At 40.2% G+C, this 13,255-nt stretch overlaps 1 protein-coding gene across 2 annotated transcripts in view; it reads left to right on the top strand.

Moving 5' to 3' along the window:
• NALCN (sodium leak channel, non-selective) overlaps positions 1–13,255 on the top strand; it is a 348,982-nt gene that overhangs the window by 19,245 nt on the left and 316,482 nt on the right. For both annotated transcript variants that reach the window (XM_024194179.1, XM_024194178.1), the window contains exon 3: positions 8,912–8,995. In XM_024194179.1, the coding sequence (XP_024049947.1) occupies positions 8,912–8,995 (84 nt within the window). The remainder of the gene's footprint in view (positions 1–8,911; positions 8,996–13,255) is intronic.

The raw sequence follows: 13,255 nt of genomic DNA, 5'->3' as shown, positions 1-13,255 counted from the left end.
ATTTTATCATCTGTTTTTTTCAGAAGTCTGTCAGTATGATGTATTGAAAGTATTAATTCTTAAATCTTAAAAAGGGATTATTTTCTTCTAAGTTTTACCTGCCCGAGAATTGTCATTGTGTATTCACTACATGTGCAACTTGGGGTAGGTGAAATGGAATCATATTTGATTGATCAGCAGAACAGCTTATATAGAATTTGTTATCTCTGAACACTTACAAATATTTTAAAATGCACAATTGTTGTAGCTAGCATGTCAATAGCAGAGCATAAAATACAAAATGGGGCACTTCACAATTTCCCTCTTATTGCAATGTACTGATTTAGTGAAAAATGTAAGTTCAATGTGCTTGCTTTTGTAAATTTGTAAAAATTCAATGTTTGTTAAAAGTAAAATTCACTGGTCTTATCTGAGTGAAATAAGGACTTACTTCCTCGTTAGTATCTCTAAAATAATCCAAGAAACTCTCAGTAAATCATTTTGTAAAATCTAATTTATTACTACTGCAAATAATGAAATAATTAAGGATTCTGTAGTGATCATAGTTGTAACGATTTAAGTGCCGAAATGGAAGATTATATATATTGATTTACGAGAGTCCTAAAAAAACCTAGAGAACATCTGCTGCTTTTTGTTTTCTTTATTTATGTTGGTCTTCAGAATAAAATTTACTTAATTGGCCCCATCTTAAAATATCTTTTTACTGAGCTCTTGCAAATATTAGTTTGTGTCTGTTAAGCACTGTGCACTTCATAGTAATCAGTACTGCTGTAAGGATCTTTTATTAACATTAAGTGATTTGTTTCAGTGTTTTTATATAGCACACAAGATTGCCATAAACATATATTATTTATGGTATAGATAAATTTGTAACCACTCATATACTGCACTGAATTTTCAGTCAAGGGATGCTTCCAATGACTGCATAACCTGAGTTAATTCAATGACAAGGAAGTGATGTTACAGCCACAAATGCTATTTGGAGCTAAGCTTCCCATAGCAATCCTAGTTCTGCCTCCCTTGTACGTATGTATTAGAACCTTTCATATACAGCACTATCCATTGTATTATAGGGCAAAATATTTTACAAATATGGATTAACTACCACTATGGGGAGTTATTTTAATAGGGCATTCCTGCAGTGTTGGTGAAAACATTTTATTTTAAGACATACCATTGTGTAAATGCTAATAAACAGTCTTTTTCCTACAGTTTAACAACTTATTTAACAAATAATTTAGTTGATTTTGAAACAATACTATAATTATTCAGAGGAATGACTAATACAGTGACCATCTATAAAAAGTTGTCAGTATTGCCTTAGTTAAGGGTTACTTGGTTATCTGAACTATTATTTAAACTTTCCTAAGCTTCCTAAACAGAATGCCAAGAATTCTGCAAAGATTGAGACAAAGTTATTTAGGTATCTAAGACAACATACATGTTTGTAAGCTTCATCAAGAGGGATTATCTATCTATCTATCTATCTATCTATCTATCTAAGAATGAACAAATTACATAGTTTATAAGACATGATAAAATATGCTGGGCTGAATTTCTCTCTTGTATTTGGCATAGTAACGGATATGGTATGTATACATAGTGAGATGGCTGGATACAGACTGGGATAGACTGTGCGCCTCAGAGCCATGTGTGCCATGGCTTTAGTTTATCTCTTGGGTGGACTATGAAATGTAATAGCTGGGGATGGGGTGAGAGAAAAGGTGGGAGGGTTTGACAGCTGGACAGCAAAAAACTAATGCTTTTGACACCTGGCAGGGTTGAGAAGCAGGCTTGACATTTGCGGTTTTTGACCACTGGAAGACAGGTGAGGCTTTTCAGACTGTCTCTTCTTTCCCTCCTGTTTTGTGGGCAAGGTTGGAAGTGGTTTGAAATTGTTAGGATAGGCGTGGGAGATTGAACTTGCCCACATCAACATCCTACTGCTATACAAAACCCTACACATTGAGCTTTGCAGTAGAATTGATAGACACTGTCCAGCGGATTGATGGACTGTCCATGATTCCTTGTCTCAAAAGGCTTCAACACATATGGTGCCAGAACCACTCCATGCAGCTCTGACCTATGGCAGTGAAGAACACCTTAGGATGCCCAGGATCCAGTAGTTACATAAATAATCAACACTCCTTTTCAAACAGGCCAACCAACCCTCTAAACATGTAACTATCTGAGTCCTACTCTTCTGACAGTGTCATGGGAACTCTACCAATGTCTAAGATTTCTCAAAAGTGACTAGTGATTATGTGGATGTCTCACTTTTATAGTGCTCAAAGAGAAGCTTAAAGATGGGCTTGATTTTCAGAGAATGGGTATTTAACACTTTCTGAAAATCAAATCTCTTGCTGATGCTACGTCACTCAAAAATGGAGGCATTCAAAAGCACCATTGTCACAGAGCTGGAGCTGGAGGTAGGGGGTGGTCCGGGGCACCTGTAACTGATGGCCTGCTGCCTAATTCGACTTAAGGGAAGGCACCTGGACCTCATCTGGATTTTTTTATGCTGCATTTTGCTGACTCTCGTTTTCAATATTTTCAGAGATTCCCAAGCCAGAAGGGACCATTAAGACTATCTGGTCTGATCACTTGTATAACACAGGCCATGGAACTTCCCTAAAATAATTCCTAGAGTCAGATCTTTCAGAAAAACATCCAGTCTTGATTTAAAAATTACCAGTGATAGAGAGTCTACCACAATCCTTGGTAAATTGTTCCCGGGGTTAATCACACTCACAATTAAATGTATGCCTTAGTTTCTGTCTGAATTTGTTTAGTTTCAGCTTCCTGCCGTGGGATCATGTTATACCTTTCTCTGCTAGATTGAAGAGCCCATTATCAGATATGTTTGTCCACGTAGATACTTAAAGACTGTAATCAAGACCCCCTTAACTCCTTTATCTCTCAATAAAATAATAATCTCAATAAAATAATTTTAAAAAAATGTGGCTCTGACGTTTCAGAGATGTAAGGGGATGTTGTGAAGGCCAAAACTATAACAGGGCTTAAAAAGGGGTTCAAAAAGAATTAGGTTCCTGGGGGATACGTCATTCATAGGATTATCAATGGTTATTAGTCAGGATGGTCAGGGATGCAACCTCCTGCTCTGGGAGTCCCTAGTCTCTGACTGCCAGAAACTGGGAGTGGATAACAGAGGATGGATCTCTCGATAATTGCCTGTTCTGCTCATTTCCTCTGAAGCACCTGGCACTGGCCACTGTCAGAAGACAGGATATTGGGCTAGATGGACCATTGGTCTGACCCAGTATGGCCGTTCTTATGTTGTTAAAGGATATATCTGCAGCACCTAGAAGAAGAGTTGCCATTTACTGCCACCTTCTTGAAATGAGGTCATGAGAGAAGGGGGAGCTGGGTGCGGAGGTAGTGACGGGGGAGGGCACTGCCAGAACATCTTACACAATCAAGAAGATGTGGAAAGGTAGGACACTTTGCAAGAACAGCTTCCTACCATACCGGAACCCTCACAAGTGTCAGCATCCCCAAAGGTGGAGTAAAAACAGGATAGCAGACACCTACCCCAGCAGTCTAAAGAGTGAAAAAGATAAGGAATAATAACAACAATGGGGGGGGGGCAGAATATAAGAGACGAGAGGAATTGAAAGGCAGAGCTAAAACGAGAAAAATAGATGCCACATGGTAACTGTGGTTTTTCTTTTCTTTTTTTTTCTTTCTTTCTTTGTTTTCCCCCTAAAAAGTTAGAAAATTATTTTGGAATATCTCTCTTCTTTATTTCTATTATTTTCAGCCTCTGGCTTACTCTTCTGTTAATTCTTTCAGACTCCATCTATTTCTGGGTCTTTTCCCCCCGGACTTGTCTGTCTGTATGTCTTTTTTTGGAAGTTTCTAATGACATGTGACCCCTCAAATTGGGCCCACTGTTACCATGCATTTGCATTGGTACTATTGGTACTGCATTTGTACTTGCTGTTGACTACCAGCAGGTAAAATTCTGTATTTAGGATAATGACTAGGAAACAATGTTCGGTATATTTCCACTTTATAATATGTTTTAAATTAAGTAAACAGTTTTCTTAATTCTCATTGACTTCATTGGAATGAGGAAGGGTCCCCAAAGTCCACATTTGTTCTTTAGAACAAAACATACTGAATTCAGTAATGCAGTGAATTTCAAAACTTACTAACAGTCATTATGATAAAATAAGTTTTAAAAGATTCAGAAGTGTGAAAGGCTATCTCAGAAAATAGACAAAAAATTAAGACGTAGAATCCTATTGTTTTGTTTTTTCTATGTATTCTATTATCAGTAGTGTCAGCAATATAAAATGTAATCCATCTTTAACAGAAAATCAATATTTGTTACCAATTAACCTTTAAAGAATTACTTCTAGGTAGCCAGAAAAATAAATTCATCACTTAAAATTAAATATTTCCCCCCTAAAATCTATTTACTTTTAAATGACTATTTTTATTTTCATGCTGCTGTGAATGGAAACTTGTGACACCTGCACCTCTATTTTGATGAGATCATAGCCACGAATAATTGTGGTGAGATTTATTAGTTTGGACTGATTTACTGAAAATAAAAAATAATACCACTTCCTAGATTATCTTTTAGTGTGGCTGTTACAATCAGGAAAGTATATTGTTACCCATCTGAATGACATCCTGATGAGAGCAATGTTCCAACGGAAAGTAACAAGTGCAAAAGTGAGCGAATGTCTGTATTCTTATTTATTTTAGCTTATAAACTAGAGCAAAAGTCAGACAAAATCATTTAAATTAATTGAAAACTTGAAAAATTATTTGATAAGCAGAATTGCTTACTATTCTTACTTTAAATAAGAAAGGAAGCACTTTGCTCTAAGCAAATCTCTCATTCTATTTCAGATTGCCTTCCTGAGTTTAGGCAACTTTATCATGGTGAATTAATCTAAAGCTCTTCCAAGGTGGATGTTTGTAATCATAGATACAGTCAGGTCTGGCTTCTCTGCTGTGTTGGGATAGCAGGCAGCAGCAAGATGTTTGATCAATCAAAACTCAAAATAACATATATGAGCATTGCAGAGATAAGGACAACATTCAAGCTCACTTAATACACATGCTTCACCCAGAACTTCATGTACATGGTCTAGCTCTAGTCTAAGATAGCTTGACTGTGACATACTGTACATAAACATTAAAAGGCAAGAGATGGCAGCATGTTAGGGGAAGCTTTTTCTTCTCATGTGCTGAAAGAGAGGTGTCTACAGTTCAAGGCAATTATACCCCGGTGCCTACTTTTAGACTTCTGGCTCTCAGCCATTACCTCTCTTGGTGGAGACCAATGTTTTTCTCCCTCCTGACTAGGGTGTCAAGGCTGACAGCTCCCTGATTTACACTGTGAGATCCCCAACAAGCCAGACTGCCTCAAAGACAGACATAAGCACTCTGCTTTCTCTCCAGAGGCTATAACCAGCATATTGCCCACAGTTATAAGTTACCACACAGCTCTAAGCAAGCACATTTATTTTTAAGGTGAAAGCTTTACAGAGAAAATATATTAAAAACAACAAAAGAACCTAAATGCATGCTAAAAAGCCTTTCAGAGAGGTCAATCCCAACTCCAACCTTGGGCTTTGGTAGGTGTCAGTCCTTCAAAACCGACGACTGGGTTTCTCCCATGGTTACAAGATTATAACTGTCTCAGAACCAGAACTGAGATTGGAAGGTTATCCTGGTTCTTTATACAGCTTGGGCCTTTGATCTCCAGTCTCTGGGAACAAGTAATCAGCAGACAAAGTCCCTCTCTTCAGAGGGCTGGGTTTTTGCATAACTGGAGTTGAGGAATTTGCATTAAGTTCCCCCTAGGTGTTGCCCAGAAAATCCACTTAACACTTACTGTCCCAAAAGACCATACTTGTCTGGTGCGTATTTTCAATATAGTCTATTGAACTCCCAGGTCTCACAATTATTAAGTTTTACAAGTTGCGAGAGCAGCTGTTAGTTCCAGTAGCGCTCCATAGGTTGCCTGAGAAAGAGACTGAATCAGCACATTTCTTGGCTGATATACCTTCTCTGATTGGCCCTGCCCATTTCCTGGGCATTGCTGGCAAGATTTGGGATGCCTGAAAGGGTAGGGATTGTGGGCAACCTGTAATATAGTTTCCAACACCAAGGTCCCAAAGTCACGCCCCTGCTGTGATTTCTCTAGGATGGAGTGTGAGGCACATAGTGTGAAGTAGCTATGCCCTCAATCTTGTACATAAAGAGCCCAATCCAAAGACATTGAAATCAATGGGAGGATCCATCTTGCCTTCAGTGGGTTTTGGATTAGGCTCAAATAGAGGACTGCAGCCTCAGGTGCTAATTCTGCGTCTTTTACAAATGCTAAATCCACATTTAAAAAAAATAGAAAATAAGGGCTTGATCCTACATGCTGCTGAACACATTGCCCTGATCTAGCAAAGTATTTAAGTGCATGCTTAACTTTAAGCACATGAATAATGCCCTTGACTTCAATGGGATATTCCTGGATCAAGCCCTAAGAGAACATCCCCATAGTACTTCTGCTAGAAATGATATCAGTCGTACCTTAAGGGCCTGGAGAACTGTGTTTTCAAGAAACTCTGGGATTGTCTCCCCATAATCCTCTTACCAAGAAATGATATTGTCAATGTGGACAGGATACTTCACCCAGATCCAGTTATCATTTTTATGCCGAAGTTGAGAGAGTGGGAGCATATTTATAACAAGTTTTATCAATCCAAAGGCTATCTTGCAGAACACAATGGACAGTATATGCCATGGTGTGATGTACTAAGCAATGGTGCATTCACAGACAAATTCCTGTGCACAACTCACAAATCTAGTTAATTTCAGGTTTTCTGTAGATGGGATTGGAAAATGGTAGTAAGTTAACATATCAACCATTTCAGCTATTTCAGGAAAGATTCCTTCAGGAAAAATTCCTTCCAGCGATATTCCTCATCAAGTGTAAGAACAGACGACTATTGCCTGAACCACAGTGGAATTTCAACCTAAGGTTGTTTTTAGAAGTGGAATGGAATGCAATTATCTCATTATGTCTTCAGGCCTATTGAGTATTTAAAAATATTTAGATTTTTTTCCAGTAGGAAGTGGTACTAAAAATCAGTGCCAGGATTCATGCAAGAAGCATACTGTGATTTTCTCATTAATTGAGAAGTAGTCCTACCTTTGAAATGCCCCCAGTAACAAATTACATGCTGAATCACAATCTAGTTAGAAATTGAATATTTTATCCATATTAGGGGTGTCCCCAATGTCTAACTATAGAATACAGCCAAATGCTGAAAATATGAAAAAAGTATTCAGCCAAAGCCAGATTATGGGCATAGCACAAAGTGCCACTGTCAGGCTTTCTGTATGATTGTTTATTGTAGCAGATTGTTGGTAATATAATCCAGCATGGGTCAACTGATTCTTCCAGATTTACTAGCCGTTATGTTTTGCTAATAATCTGCCATTACAATGATGACATTATGAAAAGTGTGCCACAGATAGAATGTCTACTTATGTATGTGCCTAAATCTCAATGCCAAACCCCTAATGATAATTAAAAGTACTTAGTACCATTTTTAGAGATGTTAGCAATTTAAATCTATTCTGAAAAGAATTGCTTTTTTCTTTGATAAAATGGCTGAGTTTGCATTCTTTAAAAATGGCTTATTATGCTCTGGGAAGGCTAAAGCCTCCAGTTAAGGATCTAGCCTACAAATTGCAAGAACAGGCACTCTGAGACAGGTAGCCTCTGTACAGTCAAGAAGCACCATAAACTTGCAGCTTGCCAGAGCACATTCTGAGCAGGAAGGGGGTGTGGTTCCACGGGGCCAGGCAAGATGGAATCTGCAGTAAGTGGAAGTGAGGAGATTGGTGTCTATCACCAAGCAGGATGGGAAGAGTAATAGGAGGACATGACATGAACTGACCACAAGAGGAAGCAGAGGCAAAACTGTTGGTGCTACTGTAAGACCAGAAGGGAGCATGACTTCCTTATCATCTGTGTCTCCAATACTAAGGAAAAGTGGCAGAGCCAGTTCAGCCATGCCAAGGTACTGTGGGGAGGAAATGGGGACCTTTTATAAAACTATTTGACTTGTAATAGGTGTTTGAAAATTATTCAAGTGTGGCTGAATATCAGAACTTTTGGCCAAATGCCTGCTCAAACCTCATTCACAGAAAACTTCTTGTTTTGGATAAATGGTGATATTTTGGTGCTCTAGGGAAGGAAATCAGATTTCAAAGGGTTTTCATATGCTAGAGAAAGAAGTATCAGTGTTTTTTTATTCAACACACACAATCAAAGGATTTAGCTTGTCTGTTGAGTGCTCATTCCTCTGGAGGCATGATTAGTACACGGAGGGGAAAATATAGAATGTCAGCAGTTGAGCTCTGTAGACAAACAGCTTGAAGCTACTTTTCAATCATCAGACATCACAGGCTGGACAAGTTGGGTTTGTTTAGCATTGCCTCTGAATGAAGAGTTCCTCATCAGCTTAGACCATGGGCAGGGAAGTAAAAGTATTGTGTGCAGCAAGTAAAGTTGAAATGACAGTGCTTGTAAATTTCTGTTCAGTGACTTCCCACCCTAGTTTGAACTGTCCTGCCCTCCAAAATACATAATAAAATGCATGCTGCAGAAAAATGAAGCTCACAGCTTTCTTTCCTGAATACATCATTTACTTATTTATTTGATTTATTTATGTATTTATTTAAAATGTCCATCATCTTTCAGCCCAGACATTGGGGATTTGGAATCTGTTAAAATGACATTTTAAAGATGATAGAGAATGATGCTGTTCCTTCTTGGCAGTGGATATCATTCGTGATTTTCTTTTTTTATCTTGGTAATGAAGCAACAAAACAAAAAAACCACTAATTTTTATTTCTCTTTTAGGGGGATAGCTCCTATGTAAAGGATCGTTGGTGTGTGTTTGATGGATTCATGGTTTTTTGTCTTTGGGTGTCATTGGTGTTACAGGTAATTACATAATTTTACCTTAAATATGAAGGGCTAATATTTCAAAAGTAGGCCCTGCAGTTGTGCATGCAAAATACTTACAGCAGCATTAACAAGTAACTGTATGCAATAAATATACAGTACACTTGTTCATGGGTCAGATTTAAAATTCAATGGTTCTACTGTTTCAGAGTCCAATAACAACACAGCCATTGCAGTGCATCTACATTAGGGGTTTTCTTTGGTGTAACAACATTGATGTTTCACTGGTGTGAATTTCTTTAATTTAGACATGTCCTTAATTTTAAGCTCATTCAGAAATTCAACATATTGCATATTGGAAGGAATGTCACAGATTTAAAAGAAAACAGAGGAAATAAAAAAAACCAAACCCAAAACATTTCCATAGCAATGTTAACTTGTTCACATTTCACATAAAGTTACAGTATAGGAAGAATTCTGTCTTTCCTACCCATACAATCCTTCATCATTCAGCACAGAGGGAGTTTTTCCTGAGTAAAAACTGATCAGGGACTACAGGACTCAATTAATAATTAGAGATGGAAAAGACCTGTCATGATTGCCATTTAAAAGTCATCATATCTTATTCAAGTATGTGTTGGTGTGGATCCCACTCTAGGTGTGCATCCACACTGACTACAACATCTCAAAAAACTAGTTGTTTTAAGGTACATAACCATGCACAATTACCACATCTGAGACATACAGTTATTTTCCATTTAAGTATAGGGGAAACTGTGATATCTTTCATACACCTGTGTGGTAAAAGTGGATAAATGCTAACTTTTAAATGGCAAACACTGTAATCTACTCTGCACTCTGTCAGTGATCCCTACAGAACATTTCCTAGTACATTCATAGATCCAAGGCCAGAAGGGACCATTGTGATCATCTAGTTTGACCTCCTATATCACACAGGCCATATAACTTCCCCCAAAATAATGCCTAAAGCACATCTTTTAGAAAAACATGCAATCCTGATTTTAAAAATGGTCAGTGATGGAGAATCCACCATGACCCTTGGTAAATTGTTGCTATGGTTAATTAGTCTAAAAATGTAGCCCATATTTCCACTCTGAATATGTCTAGCTACAACTTCCAGCCATTGGATCGTCTTATACCTTACTCTGCTAGTTTGACGAGCCCATTCTTACATATTTGTTCACCATGTTAGTACTTATGAACTGTAATGAAGTCACCCCTTCACCTTTTCTTTGTTGAGCTTCTTAAGTCTATCACTCTAAGACATTTTTTCTAACCCTTTAATCATTATTGTGGCTCTTCTCTGCACCCTCTCCAATTTATCAACATTCTTCTTGAATAGTGAGCACCAGAACTGGACACAATATTCCAGCAGTGTTCTCACCAGTGCCAAATACAGAGGTAAAATAACCTCTCTACTACTGCATAAGATTCTCCTGTTTATGCATCCAAGATTCTCATTAGCTCTTGTGGCCACAGCATCACACTGGGAGCTCAAGTTGAGCTGATTATCCACCATGACCCCCAAATCTTTTTTAGAGTCACTGCTTACCAAGATGGAGTCCCCCATCCTGTAAGTATGGCCTGTGTTCTTTGTTTCCAGATGTATACATTTACATTTAGCCATATTAAAACATATTGTTTGTGCCCAATTTACAAAATGATCTAGATTGCTCTGAATCAATGACTTTTCCTCTTCATTATTTACCACTCCCCCAATTTTTGTGTCATCTTTAAACATTATCAGTGATGATTTAGTTTTCTTCCAGGTAATTGATTAATATGTTAAATAATGTAGGGCCAAGAACCAATTCTTCTTCTTTGAGGAGTGTCCCTGTGAGTGCTTCACTTTATGTATCTTGGCGCCCTGCGCTTGTAATCGGAGATTTGTAATAGCAGTGCACTGGTTGGCCGCGCAGATGCGGCAGCCATCTTGCGCCGCTCCGAGCAGTTACCTAGCATGCACAGCCAACCGACCCCCAGTTCCTTCTTTACTGCCCTTGGCTTGAGTCGGAGCGACAGCAGCACCTCTTTAACTCCATAGATAGTTTATATTCCTTCTTTTTTCTTTTATTCTCTAAATCCCAGTTAACTAGTTAGCATTAGTCTTTAATTTCTTCCACATTAAAAAAAAAAAATTAGTGTAGTTTTTCCCCCTTCCGCCACCCGGCCGACCTCCATCAACAATGACTGAATAAAAATGGGCTACCCCATTTTTTTCTAGAGCTGGCCCTTCCTCGGGCATGCCCGGCTCCTCTGGATTTAAATGCTGCCTGACCTTCAGGCTATCGATACTTGTTTCAAACGGCCATGATGGAGAAATTCCTCGGGTCAGCCTCCGACCCAGAATCCAGGATGCCTCCTGGCCAACGGTCACCAGCAGCAGCCTCAGACAAGGGCTCCACTACCAAGACCGCTTCTAAGGACCTTGTCCCTAAAAAGGTGACCTAACACTGGTCTCATTCATCGCCACAGTGAGATCCGCCTAAAAGGAAATGGTCTCCTGGCGAAAAATCTGCCCCAGTACTGATGGCACCGAGAGCCTCAGACCAACAGGCACTGTGAACGTCCGGTACCAAGACTTCTTGAGGAGCCAAGGACCTGGTACGGGCAGGCTCTCAGTGAGGTGCGCGATCTAAAGCCAAGCTTCCTAGCTCGGCACTGACCGTGCTGAATAATGTCCTGGCACTGACCAGTGTAATGGCGCCACCTGCTGTACATGCACAAATCAGCAAGATCTCGGCACCGACAGTTCTGACCCTCTCCTCTCAGACTGCACTGCCATCCCCGGCAACGAGCTTCCCAGTACTGCAACTTTTCAACAGAAAAGAAAAGAAAAAAGAAAAGAAAAGAAAAGAAACCTGGCAGTTTCTGCTATGCCAGGGACTTCCCTGTTCAGTACCGACGGTACCCCAGCAAGGCCCAGACCAAGCCGGATCATCACCCCAGGGGCTTCAGTGCCACCTCTCTCCAGTGATGATGATGAGGAGGAGGACAACACAGGGATGTACACCCTTCACCACTCCTCTCCTAAAGCTGGATGCTCACATCACCAGCCACTGGTAGACGTGTGACCCTGGCAGACCCAATCCTGGCTGCCACCTCCTATTGCCCTCCCACCCATCTGGCCATACTGGGATCCATGGACCATCTATAGGTCCCAGAACATTAGACCTCCTAACCCACTGGTCTCCAGGTCACCTGCCCACCCTCACCAATGGACCCAGCACCTTCAGAGGCCCAGGATGATGGGACTGAAGAGCAGGAGGATGCACCTGAAGGAGACACCTTGCCACCTACGCATAGCTCATCTTTGTCTCCAGATGAAACAATCATACCACCCCTCCCCCCCACTTCGGGGATGACTTCAAGTCCTTTCAGGACATTTTTAAGAGGGTAGCGGACTCCCTCGACATCTCCTTGTCTGAGCTCCCTGAGACCCAACATCTGCTCACTGACATTCTCCAGGCATCCCCATCGGCAAAAATAGCACTGCCTATTAATACTGCCATAATGCACCCTGCAAAAACCATCTGGCAGACGCCAGCCACAGAACCTCCTTCCTGCAAAAGATCGGACAAAAAATATTATGTGCTGGCAAAAAAGACTGAATTTCTCTTTATCCACCTCACTCCTAATTCACTGGTGGTGGAGGCAGTAAATCAGAGGGGCAAACAGCAACAGTCAAGATCCACCCCTTACGACAAAGACTGGAAGAGGCTAGACCTCTTTGGGCGCAAAGCCTATTCTTCCACCACCTTGCAATTCCGCATCGCAAATTACTCTGCACTGCTCGCAAAATATACACACATTGTTTTCTACAATGTCATATTTTATTGAACATCTCCCAGAGGATAGGAGAGAAGCGTATAAGTCCAACATTTCTGAAGGCTCTCTCATTGCAAGGACGGTCCTCCAAGCCTCTCTCGATTCCATGGACACAGCAGCCCACTCCATCGCGACCTCCGTAATCATGTGTTGGGCATCCTGTCTCCACTTATTGGGATTCCCGAGGGAGGTACAGGCTACGGTTGAGGACCTACCCTTTGAGGGTCAGAAACTGTTTGCCGAATCCACTGATGTGACCTTGCATACTTTGAAGGACTCCCGGGCCACCTTAAAGACTCTTGGCATCTGTCCCTGAAAACAGAAAAAGCAGGGCAGGTTTTACAACCAAAAATTCCAGGCCGCACCATACTCTCAGCCCCAAAGGTACTATATCCAACACTGCAAACAGAGGCAGTTGGCCTGAAGGCAGAATCAAGACCAGCCTTCCAC

This window comes from Terrapene carolina, unplaced genomic scaffold (assembly GCF_002925995.2).
Source record: "Terrapene carolina triunguis isolate 2854851 unplaced genomic scaffold, T_m_triunguis-2.0 Scaffold21, whole genome shotgun sequence".
Classification (NCBI taxonomy): domain Eukaryota; kingdom Metazoa; phylum Chordata; order Testudines; family Emydidae; genus Terrapene; species Terrapene triunguis.
This window is presented reverse-complemented; position numbering and strand designations above follow the sequence as displayed.